At 44.6% G+C, this 26,734-nt stretch overlaps 1 protein-coding gene and 1 long non-coding RNA gene across 16 annotated transcripts in view; both read left to right on the top strand.

Moving 5' to 3' along the window:
- The window catches only part of KALRN (kalirin RhoGEF kinase), a 693,044-nt gene that overhangs the window by 634,715 nt on the left and 31,595 nt on the right, over positions 1-26,734 (top strand). For 5 of the 15 annotated variants that reach the window (XM_015130041.3, XM_028844574.2, XM_028844572.2 and 2 more), the window contains 4 exons: positions 1,215-1,400; positions 1,778-1,949; positions 6,360-6,598; positions 8,881-9,209. In XM_015130041.3, coding sequence (XP_014985527.1) covers positions 1,215-1,400; positions 1,778-1,949; positions 6,360-6,598; positions 8,881-9,135 — 852 coding nt within the window. In that variant the 3' untranslated portion in view covers positions 9,136-9,209. Of the gene's footprint in view, positions 1-1,214; positions 1,401-1,777; positions 1,950-6,359; positions 6,599-8,877; positions 9,210-12,689; positions 12,814-13,967; positions 14,028-26,734 lie in introns of those variants that run through there. The other 10 variants (XM_015130033.3, XM_015130034.3, XM_015130030.3 and 7 more) reach the window with 4 other exon arrangements.
- Positions 20,743-24,926, top strand: LOC144339389 (uncharacterized). The gene is made up of 2 exons (XR_013414370.1): positions 20,743-21,760; positions 24,138-24,926. It is a non-coding gene; the product is annotated as an uncharacterized LOC144339389 (long non-coding RNA).

The raw sequence follows: 26,734 nt of genomic DNA, 5'->3' as shown, positions 1-26,734 counted from the left end.
GCTCTCTCTGATGTCAGGGTCTTCTTGTTGCAAAGCAATAGAAATGCAAGGTGCTCTGTCAGAGTCTGGGAAGACTTTCTGGGTTGGGCCATATTCCCTTTGAAGCTGTGAAGATGTCTCTGAAAATCTCATTAGAAACTGACAAACCAAATAGGTTCTACCTCCTCAGTTAGGTGTCAGGTGGCCTAGTAGCTAGAATCATTTTTTTTATTAATTTTTAAAAATTAATTTATATGTATATTTATTTTGATACAGAATCTCGCTCTGTTGCCCAGGTTGGAGTGAAGTGGTGCAATTTCGGCCCACCACAAGCTCTGCCTCCCAGGTTCAAGTGATCTTCGTGCCTCAGCCTCCCCATAGCTGGGACTACAGGCACACACCACCACACCCAGCTAATTTTTATATTTTTAGTAGAGATGGGGTTTCGCCATGTTGGGCAGGCTGGTCTCGAACTCCTGACCGCAGGTGATCCACCTGCCTTGGCCTCCCAAAGTTCTGGGATTACAGGCGTGAGCCACCGCGCCCACCCTGGAGTCATTTTTAGAAGAATCACAGAACCCAGAAAAGTATCTACCAGCTTATAATATGTGGAGACCTATCTATAGTACCCCCAACTTTACCTGTTGGCCTATAACTAGAAACTAAGATTGCAGAATTTCCCCATCCTAAAATAATTGAAGAAGAGAGGGGAGTGACTTATCCGAATATTTGTGGTCCTGCCTTCATCACTTCCCTTGTCTACAGGTGAGTCCAAGGTTGGTGGCCATGAGAATGCCCTTGGTCCTTGGCCCATACTGCAAAGGAACCAGGCAGGCACAGTTCTCAGAGCTCTGAGGATGGAAAGGCCACTTGTAGCTCCAAGTGTCACCTACTTTCCATTGTCCTTTCAATAAAAAACAAGAAGGACCAGGATTATGACTTTTCTGCTAATAATGTTACCTTCCTGCCTTCTGGCATTTGCCTGGAGCTGTTTCTCAGGGGTTCCACAGCTTGCTTTCCCTTTCCCTCCAGGGCCCTTGTGTGTGCAGGAAAATGGCCAAGGTCGGCCCCCGGATGAGTGGGTGGGTCCCAATTCAGTCTCTTCCTAGAGCCCTGAGGATTTTGATGTCAGATCTGTTGTCCGTATCCCCAGATGGGGAGGTTCTCTGGACCCAGAGGGCAGTGGCCATCTCCCCATTTATCATTCACTTCACCCCAGCCCCTCTTTCCTTCAGGGCACCCTGACTGCTCAGGGGAAGCTGCTACAGCAGGACACATTCTATGTGATTGAGCTGGATGCAGGCATGCAGTCCCGGACCAAAGAGAGGCGCGTGTTCCTCTTCGAGCAGATTGTCATCTTCAGTGAACTGCTCAGGAAGGGATCCCTCACCCCTGGCTACATGTTCAAAAGGAGTATCAAGGTGAGGATCCCAATGGTGATATGAAGGGGCAAGGAAGAGCCCAGTTTTTGGGAGCTGCTTCCCTAAGACAAGGCACTGGAGTCGTGACATCCAGAACCATGAAGATCTTTCAGCCTAATAACCTTCGGTCATGGAGGTTGAAGGACAGTGATTATCTGTGAGCTGAAGTGACAGGCTGAGCCAGTCTCCAGCATGATCCTGCAGGTTCCCTGGGACTATGTCACTCACCCAGAGACAAAAACCTAAGTACTGTCCTGCTAGATCCAGGGCAAAATTTGGAAGCTTGTCCTGAAATAGAAACTTTGAGGAACAGTAATATGTTGCTGATTTTTTAAAAATCTCTTAAATATAAAAAGGATCAACTTGTTTTCTTCCAGATGAATTACTTGGTCCTGGAGGAGAATGTGGACAATGATCCCTGCAAGTTTGCACTCATGAACAGAGAGACTTCTGAGAGGGTCATTCTGCAAGCCGCCAACGCTGACATTCAGCAGGCCTGGGTGCAGGACATCAATCAAGTCTTAGAAACACAGCGAGACTTTTTGAATGGTGGGTGCTGGGCTTGGTTTCTTGCAGGGCCATGTCAGGGGACTCCACAACTTCTGAGCTTCCTTGGGTCTGGGTTCATGGTGAGTTATGAACCCAGATCACATTTTATGGAACTCCAACTTTGTAGTTTTCAGAAACACTTTTGAATTTTTCTGAATCTGAATACACAAGAACAGATAGGGTATGGAAAAGAAGCTCCATCTTTCTGATAGAAGAGATTTCGCTTATGGGACACAGGATATATGTCTTGTTGCCATCACTACCGCCTGGTACTAATTTGGGCAAAAGTCTGAGGTAGGCATATCCTCTGTGTCTAAGAGGCCAGGGCCGGCTAGAAATGACATGTGTTTTTCCACTTTTCATAGCTTCTCTAGTGTTAACTAGAGATAAATGAGAGTTTGGCCAATCAGTTCAAATCCCTCCTCTGCTCCCAACAGTGTGAGAGCCTAAATAAGCCACGTTTGCTAGCCAGCCTTACCCCTTTTAAATGAGAATGATTGCTAACTTTAAATTTCTGTAATACCCTGAAACTTCCTAGAAGAAAATTGGTGGTTACACAGAGGGTGTAGCTCTCTGTGGCCCTTGCAGGAGCTCCCTCATGAGTGGTGTGAACTGGAGTGAAGTAGAGTTGCCACTTTGAATATATTTCTTTATTTTTTCCTCTGCTGGGGTTTTCTTCACACGGAGCTTGGCATGGGAAAGGGGTGTGCGATTTTAAACTAGTGGCTGATCTCTGCTGACTTGGTTAGCTCTGACGTCTAACCAAGCAGAAACAGAGCTTGTAGTTGAATGCAAGATGTAACTAGTAATGAAGTAAACCTGAAGACTCAGCAAGCACATATGCCTGGATAGACACACACACACACACACACACACAACCACCTTTGGGTATACCACCTCTTCCTGCCTGTCCTGAGATCTGTACTACATGGCTATATGTGCTCACATGAGTGCACACAAAGGTACACACATGTACACACGTACAGGTCCACCCTTGGGTGTGTCACATTTTCATGCCAGTACTAGGATCTGGACTCTCAAATGATCCAGATACAGCATGTTCTGGGTGTCTAGAATGGAACTGAATGCTGAAGGGAAAGATAAAAGGTGACGTACGAGTTGAGGACCTTGAGCAGGTCATGACATTTCTCTGGGCCTTGTGACTGGTTTTGTGAAAAAGAGAGTTCAGGTAGATATACTCTGCCCATGCTGGCATGCTCCGTGATGAGCCAGTCTTCCTGGAAGCAGGAAACCTGGCATCCTCCCTACAATATCAGTTTCCCTATATTATAAGGGATTTAGCACAGTGTTTTAAAGACAAATAGAAGAAGATCATGTAACAGGATGCCATGACTTTTTAAGATAGAACACGAGACTTCAAAGCAATTTTGCACTTACAGAAAGTATTTTTGGGCCAGGCTCCTGGCCCTCAACTGTAAAAAAATTTGGTGAAAAACAACTAGACTAAGTGATCTCTAGGATTCTTTTCACTCTAAAATATCTAAAATTAAACACCAGCCCAGCCCTGAGGGATGGTCATGAAAGTTGTGTATGGCTTATGATTTCTGAATATATGACTTCAAATGAACACTTTTGTTGATAAAATAATTTTATGCAAAACTGTGTGCATATATAAAATATATCCATTTAAATTGCATTCTATTAATTAGGAGTTTCTGATAGATTCTAAGCAGAAATTAAGAATTTTAAAATTCATCAATTTGGGACAAAAGAAAAATAAGGTATAACAGTAAGTTGAAACAAGTTATTGACATAACAATAATGGCTCCTGTATATTGAATCCTTGCTCTGTGTCAGGCACTATGCTAAGCATTTTACATGGTTTTTCACATTTAATCCTCACGTCAACATGGAGAGGTAAGTACTCTTGTCCACTTTTTTTCAAGTGAGGAAAAGGAGACTCAGAACTTGTCCAAGGTCACAGAAACAGTGAGCAATAGAAACAGGACTTGAATCCACAGCTACAGGACTTCAAATTAAGGTTGTGAACCACAGAACTGCAGTATAGGTGCTAGTGTTAGAGCACTCATTTATTTAATTATGATCTCCCTAGCAACCAAAGTGAAGAAAGAAGCAGGATCAGACATGAGACACTGTATCAATCAGTCAAAAACAAACCCTGTAGGGATGCAGTTTTCTTGATTCTGAGAATTACGTTGTGCAAATGGAGGTTGGTGAAAGAATACAGGCTGTCCATTTAGCTTATTTAAGAAGGCATACTATTTTCAAATGTTTTAGCACAATTATTGTAAATAACCAGGTAATATCACAATTCCATATGATGGGAATTGATTCGTAAAATCAGTTTGATAAGGCCTACTTTATAACTCTGGTATGTACTTAGAACTTGGAACTGTATTTATTTAGGCATAGTCAATGATTCAGACCTTTACTTGGTTCCAAGAGACCTTTCTCTTAATGAATCATGGAGATACAGTCAGCCCTTTGTATCCACAGGGAATTGGTTCCAAGACCTCCCGAGGATACCAGAGTCTGTGGATGCTCAAGTCCCTTACATAAAATGGCATAGTGTTTGCATATGACCTATGTACATCATCCTGTATACTTCAAATCATCTTTAGATTGTTTATAATACCTAATATAATGTATATGATGCGTAAATAATTGTTATACTATATTGTTTATGGAATGAAAAGAAAAAAAAAGTCTGTACATGTTCAGTACAGACTACAACCATCTTTTTTCCATCTTCTTCCCCCATATATATATATATATATATTTTTTTTTTTTTTTTTTTTGAGACAGTCTCTCACTCCGTCACCCAGGCTGGAGTGCAGTGGCAAGATCTTGGTTCACTGCAAATCTCCACCTCCTGGGTTCAAGCGATTCTCGTGCCTCAGCCTCCTGAGAAGTTGGGATTACAGGCGTATGCCACCATGCCTGGCTAATTTTTGTATTTTTAGTAGAGACAAGGTTTCAAGTGATCTACCCGCCTTGGCCTCCCAAAGTGCTGGGATTACAGGCGTGCACCACTGCGCCTGGCCTTTCCCATATATTTTCAACCCGCAGTTGGTTGGATCCATGGTTGTGGAGCCCGCAGATACAGTGGGCTGACTGTGTTACCGAACTGGGTTATCATCTCCTAAGTACTTAATGCCCACAAAACGCTCCTCAGTGAGAGAGGCAGTGCTCTGGTGGGCCCGTTATTACTTTGACATATACAAGAGACAAGGATGTGATGATGGACCAGGGCCAGGCTTCTACTTACAGAGATGTGTGCAGGTATCTCAGAGCCCATCTTTCCTTCTGAGACCTCAGATAGAAAGGAAGTGTGACCCTATGTTGAGTCCTGTTGAGGTATGTACCTATCACAGTAGCAACATCCTTCTAATTGAGAAGTTCTCTGGGCCCCAGCTGTTCACCCACTTAAATAGTTGTTACAGTGCAAACTGATAAAAATGACATAATCGGTCAACCCTTGAAGTCATTCTTAAAGAATTGGACCTGTATGGCATTTGCCTGGCTCTCCCTCTGTAGTTCTCAGACCTTACAACTTTGTTACCTTAAACTCAATAAAACAAAACTCCAGTCTTCCCCTTCACATCAGCTCGTTCTCCTGTCTTGTGAGTTCCACTGACTGCCATCCTCCAAGTCTCCAAACCTGAGCCATCCTCGATTCTTGCATTGCTTTCCCGCCTAGGCTGTCACTGTCTCATCTCTCCCAACCTCACCACAGCCACATCTATTCCACATCCCCTGATCCCGCTCTCCTAGACCTTCTGCCTCTGGCTTTTGCCATTCCATGGCTTCTGAATTAGACAAGAAGCCTTCTGTCTCCAGTCCCTCCTCCTAACCACTACAAGGTTACTGTTCCTCAAATGTGGCTCTCTGATGATAGAATCTGAATTTAAAGCTTTAAAGTTCATTCCATTCAGTTACTTTTCATGACCTTCAAAATTTGGTCCAGATTCACTGGCCTCACTTTCTAGACTTTTTATACCATGGCATGTCTCACCTCACAGACCTTTCTCGTTTCCTCTTCCTCCAGGGAGACCCATGGCCCGAGGCACTCTGACTACTTCCTGTTCCCCTCACCAGCACGTCACACTTGCTTCCTTCCTCCAGCCTAAGTGCCAGAGTCTGGCCACAGTTCTCTTCTGAAGCTCTTTGTCACCACCACCACCACACGTATTACAGAGCCTCCTCTCTCTTTGCACAACCCTTGGCACCTCACATATGGCACCATTTTGTTTTTTGTATTTTCATTATTTAGGTAGATGTCTTAGTTCTCACATTGCCTTAAAATCAAGGGTAGTGTTTTTCTCACTTATCCACACGATGCCTAACACAAAGCCTTGGGCCTAAGAGGTCTCCAAATCCTTGTGGGATTCCCAACGCTTAGAGTAACCACCTGCTCTTATCCCACAGCACTGCAATCGCCCATTGAGTATCAGCGGAAAGAAAGGAGCACAGCCGTGATGAGGTCTCAACCTGCCAGGCTTCCCCAAGCCAGCCCCAGGCCCTACTCCTCTGTTCCTGTGGGCTCAGAGAAGCCCCCAAAGGGCTCCAGCTATAACCCACCTCTGCCTCCCCTGAAGATATCTACCTCCAATGGCAGTCCAGGGTTTGAATACCACCAGTCTGGGGACAAGTTCGAAGCCAGCAAGGTAAGTGACAACTCATTACTCCCACCCTTGTCACTATGAGGGCACAGCCTCAGGGGTTACTTTAGGAAGAGATAGAGTCTCGGTCTGTCACCCAGTCTGGAGTGCAGTGGCGTGATCTCAGCTCACTGCAACCTCCGCCTCCCAGGTTCAAGCGAATTCTCCTGTCTCCGCCTCCCGAGTTGCTGGGACTACAGGTGCCCCACCACACCCAGCTAATTTTTGTATTTTTAGTACAGATGGGGTTTCACCATGTTGGCCAGGCTGGTCTCAAATTCCTGGCCTCAAGCGATATGGCCGCTTCAGCCTCCCACAGTGCTGGGATTACAGGCTTGAACCACTGCGCCCAGCCAGGAAGTGGCATCTTTGAATGCTTGCCGATTATTTTAGCAGGAACAGCCCACTAAGTACAGTCTAGTCTCAGTTTTGTTTTTCTTTCCCCATAAATTGGGTGAGTTATACCAGTTTCCTCTAGCAATCATAAAAATGGATGATTTTTGCTAAATAGAATAGTTGCGGTGTGGATCATCTTCATCTAAAAGTCACTGCTATAGTGTTTGACATCTTAAAAAGAGATCACGCTTTCTAATGATGATCTGCCTTGAGCACCTACTGAAAGAAGTTCACAGTTCTTTACCATCCATTGGCTGATGTGGAAGGGAAGTCGATCATCAGTGTGAGAATGGGAGAAGTCTAACTTGGATTGAATGTTTGTCAGAGATAATCCACAATTCAAACATCACCATGAGGCGAGTCAAAGACTCAAGCATAGATTTGGTCTACACAGCTATTTCGCCCCACAAGGTAGGTAGAACAGGAGAGAAATGGGAAAAGTGCTAGATTAGGAATCAGGCAAACCCGGTTTCTATTCCCAATTCTGCAACTCACTTGCTTTAGAACATTAGCAAGTTAGTTAACCTCATTAGGCCTCAGTTTTCTCTAGAACTCAGTGGCTCTATGAATAGGAACACTTACATTTTTTATCTACGTGTTCCAATTTTATAGTTTTATTTCTCCCCAAAATTATTAGTTTATATTGGTTATGTTAAAAAATAATTAGTGTCCAAGTTCAATCCTGTATTAGAGTAACTAGACCAATTTGTTCCATCATATCACCTGGAAATGATTTTCTACCTTAAAAAACAATCCTGCCTTTGGGAGTAAGTTGAAGTCACTTTGGCATTTTGTCAAACATATCGGGCCAGATGCGCTGGCTCACGCCTGTAATCCCAGCGCTTTGGGAGGCCAAGGCAGGGGGATGGCTTGAACTTGAGAGCTCAAGACCAGCCTGGGCAACATAGCAAGAACTCGTCTCTAATAAAACTTAAAAAAAAAAATTAGCCAAGCATGGTAGCATGCACCTGTTGTCCCAGTGACTAAGGCAGGAGAATCACTTGAGCCTGGGAAGTCGAGGCTACAGTGAGCTATGACTCTGCCACTGCACTCTAGCCTAGGTGACATAGCAAGACCCTGTCTCAAAAACAGCCAAACAAAAAAAGAGTATATATTGAAGAATTTGTATGTATATCCTGTATGTATATACATACAGAATATGTATGTGTGTATATATAGAATATATATGTATGTTCTGAAGACTTTCTGACTCTTACCATGCTCTATGAGGCAGCCAGACCTCCTTGGAAAGTTACAAGTCTGTCTAGCTGCAGCTGCCCTGATACAGACTCACATGAAAAGGTCATGGGCAGCATCTCTTGTATTAATGAGTAGGGGAGGGTACCTGGTGCCTGCAGGAAGTTGGGTAAGGGTAGGTCATGGCCTTGCCTTTGAACTGGGCAGAGATAAGAGGGTCAGAATATAGAGTAAAGCCAATGCATTTTCAAAAAGAGAAAAATTTAATATCAAACAATCCATGTTCTTTTCATTGAAGAATTGTGACCCCTGACATGACCCTTATGCTGACCTCACTCTGCCCAGGTGCTTACATATCCCTATGCCAGTGCCAGGTTCTTCCTTTCACTTGTAAGAGAATGCTGGCAGGAAGGTTGTATGCTAGGAAGGGGCTTCCAGGTCAAAGGTGTGTTTGTACCTTTGTGTGGGCTGGAGCCTATTCACCCTGGATGATAATATTGTTGAAACATTGCTATTAAAAAACATACTTTCAGAGCACCTTATTAATATTATGTCATTACTCAAGAGCGAATGCTGCCCGCTGCCTACCCTGCTAGTGGGAGATTTGGCCTTGAACCATTGGGTAGGGTGCCGAGCAAGCCCACGTGAACTAGCGTCCTTGTGTTTGTGCCCCTCTTACCCTTATCTCCCAGCAGAACGACCTGGGAGGCTGCAATGGGACCTCGTCCATGGCCGTGATCAAAGATTACTACGCACTGAAGGAGAATGAAATCTGTGTGAGCCAAGGTGAGGTGGTCCAGGTCCTCGCCGTCAACCAGCAGAACATGTGTCTGGTGTACCAGCCTGCCAGCGACCATTCCCCCGCCGCCGAGGGCTGGGTCCCAGGCAGCATCCTGGCGCCCCTCACCAAAGCCACAGCAGCAGAAAGTAGTGACGGGAGCATCAAGTAAGTGCCTCGTTGGCTTCCCCGGGAGAGGAGTTTGAGGATTAAAAATATTCAGAAACAAACAAAAGAACACAAAAATGCAAACACACGGTAGGGAATTACTGCTGCTTATTCTCAACAGTGCCACAGAACCAGTGTTTGAGTGCTGGTACCATACACAGCATGGGGCATCCAGGCTGGAGTGGTCCAGTTTTTTTTGTTGGTGGTGGCAGTGTTTTTTCTTTCCTTTTGTTTTGTAATTTTCTGTTCATTTTTTCTCTCTTTTTTCCCCCCACTCATTAAGAAAAGAACCCTACTGAAACCCTAGGTGACAAAAGGTGTGCTTTCTGTTGCCACATTTGACCCACCACAGGACTCACTGGACTGGACTTCTATTTATATTGTATTAAGTAACTGATATATATATATTTTTTTTTTGATTGACACCAAAAAATTACCTTGGCACAAATGCCAAACCTGTGAAGGTCAGAGGCCCGCTGCTTCTCCCAGGAGGGAGGGAACTTTTTGGTTGTCTGTGGTAATTCCTCTGTACAGATTGTAACTTTTTAAAAATTCCCTTCGACCCCGTCACTTGAATATGTGTTCATAGTAATTTGTAAGATACTTCTTTTCCTTATTTTGGTTGCAAAGACCCTTCCGAACACATTCCTGTATAAAGTATTTTGCACTATTTAAAGAAACCCATACGGATGAAGTCAGGTTGTGCAATATGATGGCGTCACAATGCTCATCGTTGTACTTGTCATGTAATTAATCAGTTTAAATGTACTATTTTAAATATGTAAAATAAATTTTCACCATGAGCATGTTTTAATGAAGTTAAAAACTAGTTGACCCTTTTTCCCCCCATTTCACTCTTCTTGGACTTTCCAATGTGCAAACAATTCTTCTTTTCCTTTTCTTGTTTTTTTCCTTTTCTATATTTTAGGTTTTGGGTGAATGCATTGGCATTTTTTTTTCCTACACAAAAAGTACTTTTGTTGCTAAAGTTCTGACCCTGGCCTTCCCTCCTAAACAGCCCCTGTTGATTTTCCCTAACCTCTGAGATGAGGGAAGGTACAGATTCGATGCTGTCCGACTGGTTCCCTGCAACTGGGCAGCCCTGAAGTGCTGATGTCAATGAATGACCAGAGTAGAAGGCAGTGTTTGGCTGGCATTCCCCGCTGCTTTCCATGCTGCATAGTGATCCATGGAAGACCATGGTACAGGGGGCTCCCACGAGCTATCTGAGCAGTGGCACCAGCAGAACTGCACTGCTTTGGCCCTCTCTAGGACAGGGGATGGCAGCTACTGACATCCCCCGGCCTCACTAGGTAACCACAGGCCCAACCAAAAATCCACAGTGGCCCCTAAGGCACAATAGCCCCCATGCATTTTATCCTAAGTACACTTGTTTTGGGTGCCTTTTAGGAAGCCTTGGGATAAAGGCCCTCGAAGCACTGAAGTTTTTAATTAATCAGGGGACTTGCAGAGCTAACTCTTAATGATTTATCCTCTAAATATCCAGGTACTAAACACTTCTTCCTCCCTACCTTTGGTTCTGTTGGCCACTTATCCATACATTCCATGGGAGGGAAGGTAAAAGGATGTCAGACCGAGCAAAAGAGAGCAGATTGAAATACATATGGGTCATTTTGATTTCTTGTCAGTCGCTCTTGCACAAGGGTTGGGGGTGTGTGTGGAGGGGAGCAGTGGACTGAAAGAGGTTGTCAGTATTTACCAGTGGAGGACACTCAGCACACCCTCCCCAAGGCTTGCCATAACCACAGGGGTCAGAATTCGTTGTGATGCCTACAGGACAAACGTCACTGAAACCCTGTGCCCACATCAGTCCCCGGGCTTGCAACCAAGAGATGGAAGCTCCCCAAACCATGATGACGAGTTCTTCTGGGAAGAAGCATATGAAACCAAGCCTGTCCTGCCATTTATACTACTCTGAGTCTTCCTTCCAAACATGAAATGTTATTGCTCATATTTCTAGTTTTTCACCAAGCATTTTAAATAACCAAGAGTTTAATAAATGTAGAAACACGCCCCTACATGGACACGCATGTACACAATGTGCTGCCTGCCCTGGGAGTCCTTTCAGCAGGGATCTCCCTGACTCGAGTTGTTCTCAGAAGGAGCCAGGGACATGGATTTTGGAGTAAAGTTATCAAAGTCTGAAGTTAACAGGCTGATGCCATCTAAGATTGCTTGGCTGGTTCTTACTCAGATTCAACAGTTGGAGCAAGGTGCTGGTATGCAGGGGACAGTAGAGAGCCTGACTAGTTAGGAGATACAGGAGAAGGTCTGGGTTTTTTAAGGAGCCCACTTTCCCACAAGATTCAAGGATATTACTACAATTGCTTTTTCCTGCTCAGAAGGTCGAACCTGTGTGCTAGGGGATAAATATTTTTGGAGCACCTTCCTCAACGTACCCTTAAAATCCTGATGTATGTGGAGCATTTTGGAGGAGATGCTCTGTATTTTGCAGCAGCTTCCTTCTTCCTAAATCTCCTCTGCCTCTCTCCCATAATGGAGGCTCATCTCATGGAACCCTGTCTGCATAGGCCCACCTTTGACAGGGAGATACTGAAGGGAAGCCACGTCTCACTTATTCCAGACAACAATTAGAACTTCTTTCAAGCTCTGTGACCTCACCTGAAACTGATGATGCCTGCTCAGGGTCACTGACACTGTTTGTGACTTGGCTTTTGGTATCTCTGTCTTTGAGATCTGATATTTACAGAATATAAGGGCTCTACTCTGAGCTTGTCTTCAGAGGTCTGTGAAGAAGTTGCTCCCAGGACCCTTTGTGGGAAGAAAGAAGTTAGGATGAAAGGCCTATTGAAAAGCCATTGCTGCTCTCACCTCCCTGGGAGTACACATTAGGTCTTATCCTAACAGGGAAGCTCTAGGACCTCCAGAGCCTGACAAAGCCATGTATTCACAAACACTGAGTGATATGGAGAATAGAGACCGAGAAACTCTTTGCCCTAAAATATCCAGATAAATGAGCGATGCTCCACTGTTTATTAAGCAAATGCCTGCCCCAGAAAATCCTGTCTGATCAACATTATTTGGGAGTGGCCCTGCCCAAATACAAATCATGAGGTAGAACTCTCAACATCATCCTTTTGGGTCTTTCTGTCTGGTCCTGGGAAAGTGTCAGTAGCATATACTTCCCTTGTCTTTCCTATTCTACTCCTCACCCCCTTTCTCACCCATCCACCATGCCCTTCACAAGAGGAATTCCTCGGTCCTGTGAGGCATCACGGGTATGGTATACAAACTCCCTTGTTAGAGTTTAGTCACCTAGGATTCATATTTTCTTCAAATGCTGCAGTCAACCTTGCACATCTACCAAGGGAGGTCAGAGTTCATCCTCGCTCACTTCCAGTTGGAGGTGAGGTCAGCTGCCAGCCCCCATTGGAGCTGGTGTGCAGGTTTGGGGCCTCTGAAGCCCGGGCTTGATGGAGCACCTCACCTGCTGACTCACCCAACGGTGGTGAGCCCGCCCACCACCTCACTGTCCCTGACCTGCCATTTTGATTGGTGCATTTTTTGGTACAACAGGAAGTCATGTTCATGGCATACTCTACGCATGAGAAAGCGGGCGGAAGTGGAGAACACGGGTAAAAATGAAGCCACAGGGTCTCGTAAACCCAAGGATATTCTGGGCAACAAAGTCTCTGTTAAAGTGAGTAAGGTATTCCGGAGCTGCGTCCCCACCTGTCATCCACTCCCACCCTGCAGCATTCTCACAAGCCAATTGGGTGGATGGGTTATTTTTTTTTTTTTTCCAGTATGGGGACCAGAGGGGAAGTAGTTTAGCAGGATTTTGCATGCAAGATCAATTTATTTTTTATCTTTTATTTCTCCTGGCAACTTCAATTCAAGTAAGTACCTTTTTTTTTTCCTTTATACCTTTCTCTTTATACTGTGCAGATGTTTTACAGCAAAATTATCTGCAGCACTATTCTCTTAAAAATGCGAGATGCTTGATTCATATTAAATTTCTCAAAGCTGCCATTCGATACCCTAGGTTTGAGAATACACACAGGTTTAAGCAATTAGGGATGCCTTCCAAACCCCCAGCCCTGTGAAGGCTGAGGTTTGGAATTTAAGGGCCACTGTGTCCTTAGTAAAGTTTCATTTCTTTTCCCCAGAGTTCAGGCAACATCAACTTCAGGCCATTTTACTTGCCTTTCCCTATGCATGGACACAGTAGGGGGACACATTGGTGAAGTTCAAATTATTTCTTTATAATAATCCATCTACTGCTTTGAACTCATGAATTATAAGCCTGGCAGACTCTTATTTACCCCTGTCTTGAAACAATTTCATCTGCTTTCTTTAAATTGAACCCTCTGGAAAGATCTGCCTCTGGACAATGGAAGCTAGACACTGATTATTATAGCACTAATTGTGCCTTAATGTGTGAACATCTACCTGGAACTTTGTTTCCCTTCCTTAGCAAAGTAAGAACAACTAAAACCCAGTCTAACTTCCTTCTTGGGGAAAAGAAATCGTATGCTCTCCTTCACTCTCATCTGGGAAGTCCAGCCTCACAGAAGACAACAGTTTAAATTCGACAACACTCATGCTTCATTTTGTTTCCATTGCTGTTTCCCATGAGATAAGCAGTTGTACACAACCCCAGCCTCCTCTCCCTGAAAAGAGCATGCTGCTGCCCCTGGTGATTCTCACTCCCACTTTAAAAATACCTGGTTTTTTCTGTGCCCGAGATCCTATCGCCCATGCTTCTCTGAAGTTCTCCTCTCTCTCTAGCAAAAGCTACTTGTGTTCTAACTGTGTTCTCTTTCTTCCCCCTTCCTCATGCTGCCAATCAAGGAGACGAACAGTTCCGAGGAATCAGAGTGTGATGATCTTGACCCTAATACTAGCATGGAGGTAGAAGCAGCTATTGTTGTCCTATTTCCTACAATGATTGCCTTTTTTGATGTGTTCTGTGACAGTGACCTTGCTAAAATGATCAGCCATTCAGAGATAAATTGTGATGTTGGGGCATCTCTGGGTATCCCATCCCAGCTAAAAAAGAAACAAACAAAAACATAATTCAGTTCAGCGTGGGTAGAAAACTCTACCTAGATTTTTAAAAAACAAAAACAAAAACTTGTTCTCTTGACTGCTAAGTATTTTCTCCTTTGGCAGGTTTGACTTTATGTAGAAAATATCCAATTTCATTATTTGAAACTTAGAACACATTTTTTCATGGAAAACAGCACTATAAAGAGTGGATGAGTCCCCGCTAAATGACAAGGACTCATTTTGGGTTTAGTTTCTCCCTCTTTTGTTTCCCCCTTCTCCGCTTCTTCTTTTTCTTTAGCCCTTTATCCTCTCCATCTTGCTCTTCTACTGGGTTCTATTCCCCGCTCAATGTTCCAGAAAAATAATGGGTGAAGTATGGCACCTGGTTGCTATGTAGAGCTGACTGATAGCAAATGAGGTATAATTGTAGCAACTTCAGAGCACACTTCAGCCCAGTGCTGGGCCCGTGAGCAGTGGCTCTGCCCACCGTGTGAAGGAAAAGCCCTGGGGAAGACCTGTCTCCTGGAGCCACGGCAGAGGCCTCTCCAGAGATGGTGAGATGGAAACCCTGCCCAGGGGACGTTTCTGGCACTCCAGGTTTACAGGGATGTGGAAGTGGAACCAACGCCTGTATCAACAAGAACATCCATTCCACTTGCAACTCCCAGTCTGTTGGGTTATAGAAACATGGCTCTTATGTGGCTTGCCACTGAGTGACAACCATGATAAATTTACAAACCCTGGACAATGAGGGCAAACATGGAGCTGACTTTCCTTGCCATTTTATCATTCAGAGTAAATTGTAATGTTTTTCTCCAAATCTGTGCCTCCATCTCCAGTAATGGGTATAAGTTTAGAGATTTCTAAGTACAAAATAGACAACATTTAAAAAAAAAAATTTGTATAGTCCCAAACATTTCACTTAATTAGATGGACTTTTATTCTTATTCTAATTTAACCTAATCCCAAAGAAGTCCAGCACCATGTTGTTTCAGCCACCACAAAACCCAAGAGAGACCATGAGGCCTAAGAGCCAGTAAGTCAGCTGCAGAAGGAGTCAACTGAGTTGAATCAGGCCCAAGGCAAGCGGCTGACAGTGGGAGTTCTGCCAGGATAGAGTAGTCCCCCATGGATGTGGGTATTGCCACAGAGCTAAATCTGGTAGGTGTGGCTCAATACATACCCCGCTGTGGGAGAAAGTGGAGATGGAATTTGTAGCCTAAATGTATCTTACAGAACAAGGAAGCCAGGGGAAATTTCAGGCTCTGTTTTCCTTGCATTTCATAGGATAGACACGAGCTCTCCTGGAGTTCACACCTGTCAGCTTGTAGATACTGGATGGCACCTGTATCCCCAGACCTAAGTGTTGCCAGCATGTATTGTAGATGTCAGTTGCAAGTGGAGGAAGGCCAGACAGAGGCAGGGGAAAAGCCAGGTATCTGTGTTCCAGGAAAGAATTTAGGACCTTGTCCAGTTCTTGTGGACTGGGAGAAAAGAGTGGTGTTTCCACTCTGTAGGAAGAAATGGGCATAGAGGGATGTGGGACCAGGGGAGCAGCACACATTAAGAAAATTAACTGAGGTCATCGAATGCCCCATTCTGCACTTAGATAAAAAGCATGTGTGTGCATATACACATCTTAACTCTGCTTTGCTAATTGAACACATTTTAAAGGTTCTTATTCATCTAAGGCTTTTAGTCCTTTGCATGGGCTGAGTGAGATGGGTCCTCAGGAGGTGCTACAGAGTGCATGAGCAAAGACATTAGAATATTCATGCTGAACAGAGGAAAACCAAAAATTGTGTTGATGCATGTCTGAAAAGTTTTCAAATACAGTAGTTGAGGCACAAAGTTTCCTTTAGGCACAAACTTTCAAGTGACTGGAACCTCAAGGAGGCATGTTGTTGGAAGCTGCAATATCCCCAGTATGTGTGTATGTAGCCTTTATATATTCCATATACATCCTTCTAAATTTCAGTGATTCTTTTTTTTTTTTTTTTTTTTTTTGATGTGGAGTCTCTGTCACCCAGGCTGGAGTGCAGTGGTATGACCTTGGCTCACTGCAACCTCCACTTCCCTGGCTCAAGGGATCTTCCCACCTCAGCCCCCTGAGTACCTGGGACCACAGGTGCACGCCACCACGCCTGGCTAATTTTTGTATTTTTGGTAGAGACAGGGCTTCACCACGTTGCCCAGGCTTGTGTTGAACTCCTGACCTCAAGTGATCCGCCTGCCTTGGCCTCCCAAAGTGCTGGGATTACAGGCGTGAGCCAATGCACCTGGCCTAAACTTCAGTCATTCTCTGAATGTGTTGCCAGCTTCAAATTAACTTTGAGCACATGAGCGAGTCCAGAGAGAAAGCAGGCATCTTGGCACTGCTAGTTTGGTATTTTCAGAAATAAGATATAGAAAGTCAACCTGTTCAACATGAGTTGAGAATTTTATCAAGGCATATGTAAGTAGAACCTGATTGCAGTGTACACTGCAGAAGAAAATGATGAGGAGTGCATACTGAAGAAAGAGGCTACCTTAAAGATCCAAATTGAAATATAGGTGGGCAGGCCACCTCTTGAAGGCCTCTCACTATTAAAGTGGCCATTTGGGGCATCATTCCCAGACCCAACCTGGCCCCCAACCTCACCCTTGTCTTCTGAGCTTGATGCTGTAATGGGTGTTGTCTCTCTGGGAGTGTGTCCGTTACTCTTAGTGAGCTGAACCCTGTACTGTGGGTGCCTCTGTTCCTGGAACCCCAGCTGACATAATGGGAGCATGCACCCTGTGTGTTCACTCCATGCTAGATCTCCAGATGTTAAATCCCAGCCTGCTGACTGATTCCCTTTAACCTGAGGCCAGCCTGTTGATCCTAGACCTAGCAGTGCATAGGCTCTCATCTCCTGCCTGCATGGGAATGATGTCACCAAAACATTTTTCTCAGTGAGTGGACCGAACGGTTCCTTTAAGGGCAGTTTCCTGGGGTCTTTACTTAAACACTGGCTGCTTGCTACCTTCAGGCTGGCATTTGTCCCACCATGGTGTTTTGGGGAGATATACAGGCACATCCTTGAAAGCTAATTAAGAGGAAAATGAAGCACCTTGAATCCTAGGAATCAGATTTACAAAGCTTTCCAAGAACACCCAATTAGGTAAAGGGAGGTAATTCTGCTCTAATGTTTACATCCTTTTCCTTCCCCTACTTGTGAATGTTTTCAAGTACAACCCCCACTCCCAGCAGTACACGCCACACAGCGCCACCGCAAGATTGGCTCTAGGTCTGTGCCATCCTCTCGTGGCCAAGTCTCCTGCAGCCAAGTCTCCTGCTGATCTGTGACCATACCTCATGGAGAACTGTTCTAAAGATGACGAGTATCATCCATAGTTCAGCTTACTTATTTACCTTGCACTGATTAAACTTTGGGGTGGGGGTGAAAGGGGGGCATCACACATGAAAGAGATGTTTCCACATGGAGGAAGAGTCAAACCAAGCTGAAAACCAAACACAAGGATGCCTTAGGAACAGGTTAATAGTAACTCATTTTTTTCCAGTAAGGTTAGACTGCCGAGTGCCTTTTGCAGGGCTGAGAACCACATGCCCAACCATCACCTTTTTCAGTCCTGTCTCTGCCCCGGTGTCTGCACTGACACCCCAGGCTGGAGCCAGGCTCGCATGTTCAGGGTCAGCATCTGGCCTATACTACATTTTTCTTAGGACCCAGGCGAGGCAGGTTTCCGCCTCTGAAAAGTTGTCTGAGAACTGTGTCAATGCTCGCTTGTGTTTTTGTACCTGCCCCCAAGCCCCAGCATTGCCACCTGCCTACATCACAGGATGGGGTTAAAAGTTCTGAACTAGCCTCCCTGACTAGGGCCTTCAAGGATAAGGATTCTCAGCCTAGGTTTTACACCAAACTCAAGTAATTACATGCGTTTCAACTAAAACAAAACAAAACCCAATACCTCTTGTAGCAGAGAAAGTCAGTTCATCAGAGTAAGAGGTTGTCATCATTCCAAAAAGACTGCCTCTGCCCCAGCCATTCAACGCGCCACTGACCTCATCCACAACACAGACTAAGTGCAAACGTTATCCTCAGTCATATACCAGCCACCAGATATTTAGCTTAGGGGTTAAAAACAGTGTTGGGATCTTCTGGGAGAGGGCTCTGAAAGATGAGAGAGAGAAAGCACTTGGGAAGGTGAAGCTGATTTTGGAGGAAATTTCCCATTGGAGTAAGAATCACACTTTCAGAAGCAACAGAACCTTGGAAACATTTAGTTAACCTCTTCATTTATTTTTTATTTTTATTTTTTGTAGTAAAATATACATAAAATTTTACCATTTTAACCATTTTTGAATGTGCGATTCAATGGCATTAAGTCCCTTCACAATGTTGTACCACCATCACCACTCTCCACTGCCAGAATGTTTTCATCATCGCCAACAGAAATTCTTTAGTGGACTCACTAAACTCCCTATTCCTCCCCATCCCTGCAGCCCCTTCACCTTTAACAGAGCCACAGGAACTTGTCCTTTTCTGTTTGAAAACTGGAAGGTGCTCTAGTTTCTGAGGCAGCTTCTGGTTTTTCTGGTTGCTATTCCCCCACCTACACCATCTTGCGGCAACTTGGTGTCCCATCTCCAGGTTGGTTTTAATCTAAAACACAGATCCTGGCAGACGAGAAGACCTAACTCCTAGTGCCAATTTTTGTGTATAAGTGTGTTATTCCGTTTTCCAGCTCAATAAAAAGGAATATCATTTCTGCCCATCTTGACTTTCCAAGGCTGAAGTGTAATTTAAACAAAAACCACAAAGGCAGTATCACATGGAAAACTGGAACAGGAGTCAAAAACCTGGATTCTAGTTTGGATACCGCCAGCTATGTGACTGCGGACCAGTTAGCCTTTCTGAGCCCCAAGTTCCTCTGGAAAGTTGCACAGCTCCAAGTGTACAGGTGTTTATACAGTGATGTGTAACCCTTTGAGCACCATGGAAATCTAAGGTGTGCTAACAAAGGACTTTGCTCTCCGGCACTTCCGACTTTGAAAACATTGAGATCCCGGCAGAAGAGGACGTGGAAGATTCTGTGCCTTGGCCAGAAATTCACTTTTCAGGGGGTGTGGCGCGAATGGCCTGGGCAGATTTCCTCCTGAGACTCAACTGGAGTGTCCACTCCTGGCTCTGGGAAGTCTGAGCGGCCAGAGCTGGCCCTTTTTTCCTCCCCTGAACCCACAATTCCCTGGCCTACCTTTCATGTCCTCAGATCTGAAGAGCCAGCCTGCTCCCCGCACCTCCTTCCCCCCAACTACCACATCAGCTACTCTGGCCTCCTTATCCTAGAGCTTCAAAATAACCCGGCCAGACAGATTGAAGGAAACTTTTACACCCCCAGCCAGGTGGCTGACCTCCTGGCATCCCCAGTGTGTCCGCTGACGCCTGCTTCTGCATTTTATAAAAAGAATTTTTTCATGAAAAGAACCCTTTGGATGAAAAGAAAGTGAAGCATTGCATTCCTGTCATTTTATTTTTACAAAATATTTTCTTTGTAATGTATCTGAAGGGTGTGGCTTGAAGACTTCTTGCGTGGCTTTGTTCTGACTCTCCATGCAGACTGATTTATATTCCGCCATCAAGAGATGGGAGCTGAGCTTAGTGGCTGCTTCCCTCTCCTGGGAGAATTATGAGAAGATCGTCCACAGCAGATTCACATCTATTAGGCTTTTTGTTCCTTGCAACTGCCCTGTGAAGTAAGCAGGGTGGAGTTTCTCACCCTCCTGGGGGAAACAGGTTCAGGGGAGGTCAAGGTCGTGCAGCTAATAAAAAGAGCAGGTCTTGATGGTGGTGCTTTGAGAGACCAAACTTAGCATGTGCTATAGAGGACATCTACTCTCTATGGCTTAAGTACTTTCTTAACAAGGGTCAGGCGCAGGCCCTCTTTTGTTGCACATCTGTTTTAGGAGGAGAATTTCTTCAATAACTTTTCAAATCTCTTGACTATCGGGATAATTACTTGGCCTCGCCCACGCCCTTTCTCAATGACTCAAGAGCCCAGCCAGAGCAACCAAGAAAGGAAGTTCAATTACATGAGTTGGAAATGTCTGAACTGGTTTATCAGACCAACACAGTCACTCAGCATGCCCTGTCATGCATGTTCCATGGCACCCTCACCCTAGACTGGGGGCCCAGCCCGTTTCATTTATGTTGTACACTAATGAGATTACAAGGTACCATTGACCCAGAAGTTCCTCTAGGAACCTGCTATTGAAGAAGCAAAGACCATCACCCCCCAAGCCCACCCCCATGCTGTCAAAGTTCACTCAATGTGAGTTCCTAGTCAGTTCAATTTCACACAATTTGATTAACACAAGGCATTGCAATGATTATTATGGAGGGCTAAAGAACAATGTAAGATTGATTCCCATGCTTAAGAAGCATAAGGAGGCAGGTATAATTAAATGTCCATATTACATAGCAAACCTTAAAACCTGCTCTAACAGTCATGGTGGGGGACTGATTAATCCTGCCTGGAGCCATTTATTCATTCTGTGGATATTTATGCACCCACTCAGGCACTGGGCTCACAATAATAGTAGCTACTACTTAGCAGACTTTTCTGTGTAACTGGCTCTGTGTTGAGCTCCCAACAACATCATCACATAGGTACTATTTGCGTTATTCCCACTTTATAGATGAGAAAACTGGAGCGCGGTGAGGTTAAGTGACTTTCCCAAGGCTGTGTATTCTTAGGTAGCCTGTCTCCCAGGGAGCCTATGAGTGTGGTCATTGATTCACTGGGAGGCTGTGTGGGTTGGATAAACTAATAGGATGTGGGCAGTCTTAGAGAAGGCAGAGGGTGAGGAGAGAGCATGAACAAAAGCCCTGAGGTGGGGAGTACCTAGCACATGCCGAGCAGGTATATGGTCTTGGTACCTGGGGTTAGTTATGTAGGAAGAGCTGTAGGAAATAAAGCCTGGCAGATGGGTTGAGACCAGACAGACAGCAAAGGCGTAGAAGGACCTGCTAGGAAGCCAGGACTTGATCCATGGACTGCAAGGAACAGTAGTAGGTTTTAAGTAGTCCATATGATTCATCCTGTACTTTGGGAGGGTAACCAGCACCTATGCAAATGCTGGTGGGATTTTTTTTTTTTTTTTTTCAAGACAGGGTCTTGCTTTGTCACCCGGGCTGGAGTGCAGTGGCATGATCTCGGCTCACTGCAGCCTCAAGTGACCCTCCCACCCGCAGCCTCCTGAGTACCTGAGACTACAGGCATGCGCCACCATGGCCAGCTAATTTTTAAATTTTTTTTAGAGGTGGGTTCTCCCTGTGTTGTCCAGGCTGGTCTCGAACTCCTGGCCTCCAGTGATCCTCCTGCCTTAGCCTCCCAAAGTGCTGGGATTATAGGCATGAGCCATGGCACCAGGTCCTCAGAACAAATGTTAATCTGTTACATAGCTCCAAAGACTCTGAGAAGTTTAGGGGATTGGGGCATAATCAGGGCCAAATCATTAAGGGAGGAGACTCCAAAACACTCAGACATAAAGACATTGTCCAAAGTCAAGGTCATGGCTGTAGGTTGGAAATGTGATTTATAAAGAAGAAGCTGTAACTCCACCGCTGCGTCCTCCTTGGCCCCCGACCTCCAGTCCCTTCCTAACTGACTCCTAGGCTGCCAAGAGCACCTGGAGACCAGTGCATACACAGCAATGCACCCCCATTTTGGTCCTTTGCAACCAACTATCCTGTGAGATGGGTGATAGATGCTTTCATTATTTTACCGTATTTTCATCCTTTTTATTTTGAGGGCACACTAAATGTTCTCTAACCAAAATATTGAGGGGTAACGGGGAGATATTTGGACTAGAAATATTCATAAATCAATGTACTTGACACATGGACACATATCAAGACCTGTACCCCAAAATTAATGATTATACTTTTTTTGGAAAAACATATAGAACTTTTTTACAAAAATTGATCATGCGTGCTACTTATAAAGCAAACCTCAGCAAAAACCAAGGAATCAATATCATACAGACCAAGTTCTCCAGGCACAATGCAATTAAGTTAGAAATAAGCAACAAAAGGATATTTTTAAAAATCTCCCGTGTTGCCGGGCGCGGTGGCTCAAGCCTGTAATCCCAGCACTTTGGGAGGCCGAGACAGGCGGATCACGAGGTCAGGAGATCGAGACCATCCTGGCTAACACGGTGAAACCCCGTCTCTACTAAAAAATACAAAAAACTAGCCGGGCGCGGTGGCGGGCGCCTGTAGTCCCAACTACTCGGGAGGCTGAGGCAGGAGAATGGCGTGAACCCGGGAGGCGGAGCTTGCAGTGAGCTGAGATCTGGCCACTGCACTCCAGCCTGGGCGGCAGAGCGAGACTCCGTCTCAAAAAAAAAAAAAAAAAAAAAAAAAAAAAAAATCTCCCGTGTTTGGAAATGTAAAAACATACTCATTACAACTGGGTAAAGGAAAAAATCATAGTTGAAGAAAAACACTTAGAACTGAATGATAATGAAAATACTTGAGGAGTAAGGAACGAGTTGAAAGAGACAAGTCTATCGCTGTTTGAGATTATGTTGCATTTACATTTTTTTTTTAATTACAGCTTGTCTTATGCTCATTTAGAAAAGAACAGAGGAGGCCGTGTGTGGTGGCTCACACCTGTAATCCCAGCGCATTGGGAGGCCACAGGTGGGAGGATTGCTTGAGGTCCAGAGTTCAAGACCAGCTGGGCAACATGGCAAGACCCCATCTCTACAAAGAATAGAAAAAAATTTGTTAGGTGTGGCTGTGTGCACCTGTAGTCCCAGCTCCTCAGGGAGTCTGAGGCAGGGGGATCACTTGAGCCTAGGAATTTGCAACTGCAGTGAATGGTAATCATGCATGAGCAACAGCGTGAGACCCTTTCAAAAATAAATAAATAAATAAATAAATAAATAAATAAATAATAAGCAGAGGTAGGAATATTTTCTAAAAATTTAGAAATTCGAGTCCAAAAAAAGAGAAAGAAATTCGAGTCCAGTTTGGCCAGATTGAAAACACAAAGGGTAAAACCTTCGAACCATAATATTGTACCTAAATTCTTAAAATTGTTTTTCTTATATCTTTATTTTATTGTCAGATCTCATCATCTAAAATTCCTTTCCTGCCTACTCTGAATACAGGTTCACATGAAACAAGTGTAAAAGGAATAGAAAAAGGAAACAATATAGAAATACATTCTGGGCAGCTGTCAGTTGGGTTTAGGGCATTTGGTTTATGTCTATTTGACCGTTTTTATTCCTTCAGTGTTCTCAATACGTAGTTCTGAGCTATGTTTTGTGACTGTGATGAGGAATTTGGAAAAAATGGGGGTGGAGGTCTTCTTCTTCTGGAGTCGGTTAACAACTCATTCTCTAGACAGAATTTCACCCTCAGTCTTAAGTCTTAGAGTCAGTCAGACATGGGCTAACAAGGAAAATAGATGCAAGATTTCCTCAAAGCTCAGCTTATGGTACTCAATGCTGGTTGATATTACCTGTAACTCTTTCCTCTTACCTCACTGCCCTGCCATTTTGAAGAAAAAACAATAAAATTATTGGATTTCTCTCCAGAAGGAAACTAAGTTGCTGATGGATGACATTGTGGTAGTTCTTGTTCTCGCCTGGGAGGAAGCACTGCCACCTGCCGCCCTCTGCTGGTCAAATAAAACCAGCTTTAGGAACCTATAGGTCTTTCCCATGGTGTCTACACCAGCCCTGTCCTACTGGCTTGGCCCAGCATTCTCTTGTGCTGTCTCACAGAGGGAGAACATGTGCATTTTATGTGAATAATGTCGTCTTTCCTCCACGACCACTATTTCATCAATGTTTTTTTTTTTAATTTTTTTGAGGCAGGGTCTCACTCTGTTGCCCAGAGTACCATGGCGCTTTCCTGGCTTGCTGCAGCCTCAACTTCCTGGGCTCAGGCAATCCTCCCACCTCAGCTTCCCGAGGAGCTGTGCACCACCACACCTAGCTCATTTGTTCTTTATTTTTAGTAAAGATGAGGTCTCACTATGTTGCCCAGGCTGGCCTTGAACTAAGCTCAAGTGAGCCTCCTGCCTCAGCCTCCTAAAGTGCTGGGATTACAGGCGTGAGCAACCATACCCAGCCCACGACCACTATTTTGGATTCCAACTCTCTCCTCCGTCCCATCTATCACTTTACATTGACTCCGACTTGTTTCTAAGGAAGGAAAACATTATATTTCAAAAAAAAAATGTGCAGCTTATTATAAAGCCCTCAGGATCCTACACACACCAGCAATGACCACTAGACAAGGTGGTCAGGAAGCCTAATTTCTAGTCTACTAATTGAGTGACCTCAGTTAATTTCATTCAACAAATATTAATTTTTCTGCTACAGCAAGAAAAAATTATGATTGATGGTGCATAAAACATGGGAAAGGGTTACTACCTTCAAAAGCCTCACAAGTCTGGTAGGGCAAATACAGTTCAGTACGACGTTATGGTACATGGCAGCTCATGGTCAGAGACATAGAGGTACCAGCCCCTAGAAGAGTGCAGAGGAGGAAGATCACTATTGGCTACATCTCCGACATTGACTGACTCATTAGGTTCCCAAGCAAGTTCATGACAGGACATTTTCTCAGTTCTCCTCCCCAAAATTAGGATCCTACCACTTTAACTTTTCATTGATTTGACAAATATCAACAGAGCACATATGTGCCAGGTATCATGCTAAGCTTGGAGGCAATAATAGCAGAACAATATGACCCATTAGAATTCAAAGAAAGAGAAAATAAAAAATTTAAGAATATAAATAAAAAGTAATAATAAATAAAAGAATATGGTCCTTGTCCTCATGGGCCCTGCAGTTCACAGGGAGCCATAGACAAATACATCGGTAATTAGTCTACTGTGTGAGAAGGGTGTCCTCCTCCAGTTCGTACTCTGATTTGCTTCAAAGTAGAAAGAGAAAAAATGAGGGAGGAATCTTCTATGGCCATAGTCCAGAGTCAAAGTAAGAAACAAAACATTAGTGTGGACCTTGCCCAGGCTCTTGGTCCTTGTTGGAGGATTTTAAAGTAGAGGACTGAGTAGAGACAGGAGAGAGAGAGGTGGGGAGCAAAGACAAGCAGGTAGGCCTTTGATGTCAATGACAAAGTTTCACAATGCTTTTCCCAAGACCCTCCCACTTTGCTGAATGCTATGATGGAATGAGCACTGGAATAAAATTCAAGAGCGCTCGGAGCCACTTCTCTGTCACTGTGATCTTAACAGTTCACTTCCCTATCTCACCTAGGAAATGGTGATGAATAACATTTGCTCTGCACTGCCTCCAGGGTTTTGGAGGAGCCCATGAAGGAGTTTGTGAGTAGCTTATGGGAACCGCATAATGCTACCCAAGTCAGTGATGCTATTACCATTATCAGCCACACCTTTTGTCAAGGTGGGCTCTCCTCACCTGGGCCAGCCAAAAGGCAGAAGAATGAAGACCAAAGACTTTCATGAGTCCCTTCCAGATGGAGAACCTGTAATTAAGACTTATTGGCAATCTTTCTCTCCAATGTCTCTGCTAAGGACTACCCTCAAATTAGGAATATTTGCTTTTGTTTGGACACGGTGGCTCACACCAGTAATCCCAGCACTTTGGGAGGCCAAGGCGGGCGGATCACTTGAGGTCAGGAGTTTGAGACCAGCCTGGCCAACATGGTGAAACCCCGTCTCTACTAAAAATACAAAAAATTGGCCGGGTATGGTGGCATGTGCCTGTAATCCCAACTACTCAGGAGTCTGAGGCACGAGAATGACTTGAACCCAGGAGGCAGAGGTTGCAGTGAGCTGAGATCATGCCACTGCACTACAGTCTGGTTGACAGAGCGAGACGCTGTCTCAAAAAAGGATTTTTTTTTTGGGGGGGGGACAGGGTTTCCCTCTGTCGCCCAGACTGGAGTGCAGTGGTGTAATCATGGCTCACTGCAGCCTCAACCTCCTGGTTTCAAGTGATCATCCCACCTCAGTCTCTAAAGTAGCTAGGACTATGCCCAGCTAATTTAAAAAAATTTTTGTAGTGACACCATGTTGCTCAGGCTGGTCTCGAACCCCTGGTCTCAAGCAATCCTCCCACCTTGACCTCTCAAAGTTCTGGGATTACAGGCATGAGCCACTGCACCTGGCCAATATTTGCATTGTATTTATTTTATTTTGAGAGAGGGTCTCACTCTGTCACCCAGGCTGGAGTGCAGTGGCATGATCTTGGCTCACTGCAACCTCTGCCTTCCAGGTTCAAGCGATTCTTGTGCCTCAGTCTCCCTAGTAGCTGGGATTACAGACACCTGCCAGCACGCCTGGCTAATTTTTGTATTTTTAGTCAAAACAGGGTTTCGCCATGTTGATCAGGCTGGTCTTGAACTCTTGACCTCAAGTGATCCACCCACCTCAGCCTCCCAAAGTGCTAGGATTACAGGTGTGAGCCACTGCGCCCAGACAATATTTGCTTTTTTAAACAGTGTGTCTGTTTAGTAATATACTTAGCACGGTTAGGGTTCTGTGATGAAAAAGAATAAGGCAAGAAGTTCTTTAAGCAGCAC

Source organism: Macaca mulatta, chromosome 2 (assembly GCF_049350105.2).
Source record: "Macaca mulatta isolate MMU2019108-1 chromosome 2, T2T-MMU8v2.0, whole genome shotgun sequence".
NCBI lineage: Eukaryota > Metazoa > Chordata > Mammalia > Primates > Cercopithecidae > Macaca > Macaca mulatta.
This window is presented reverse-complemented; position numbering and strand designations above follow the sequence as displayed.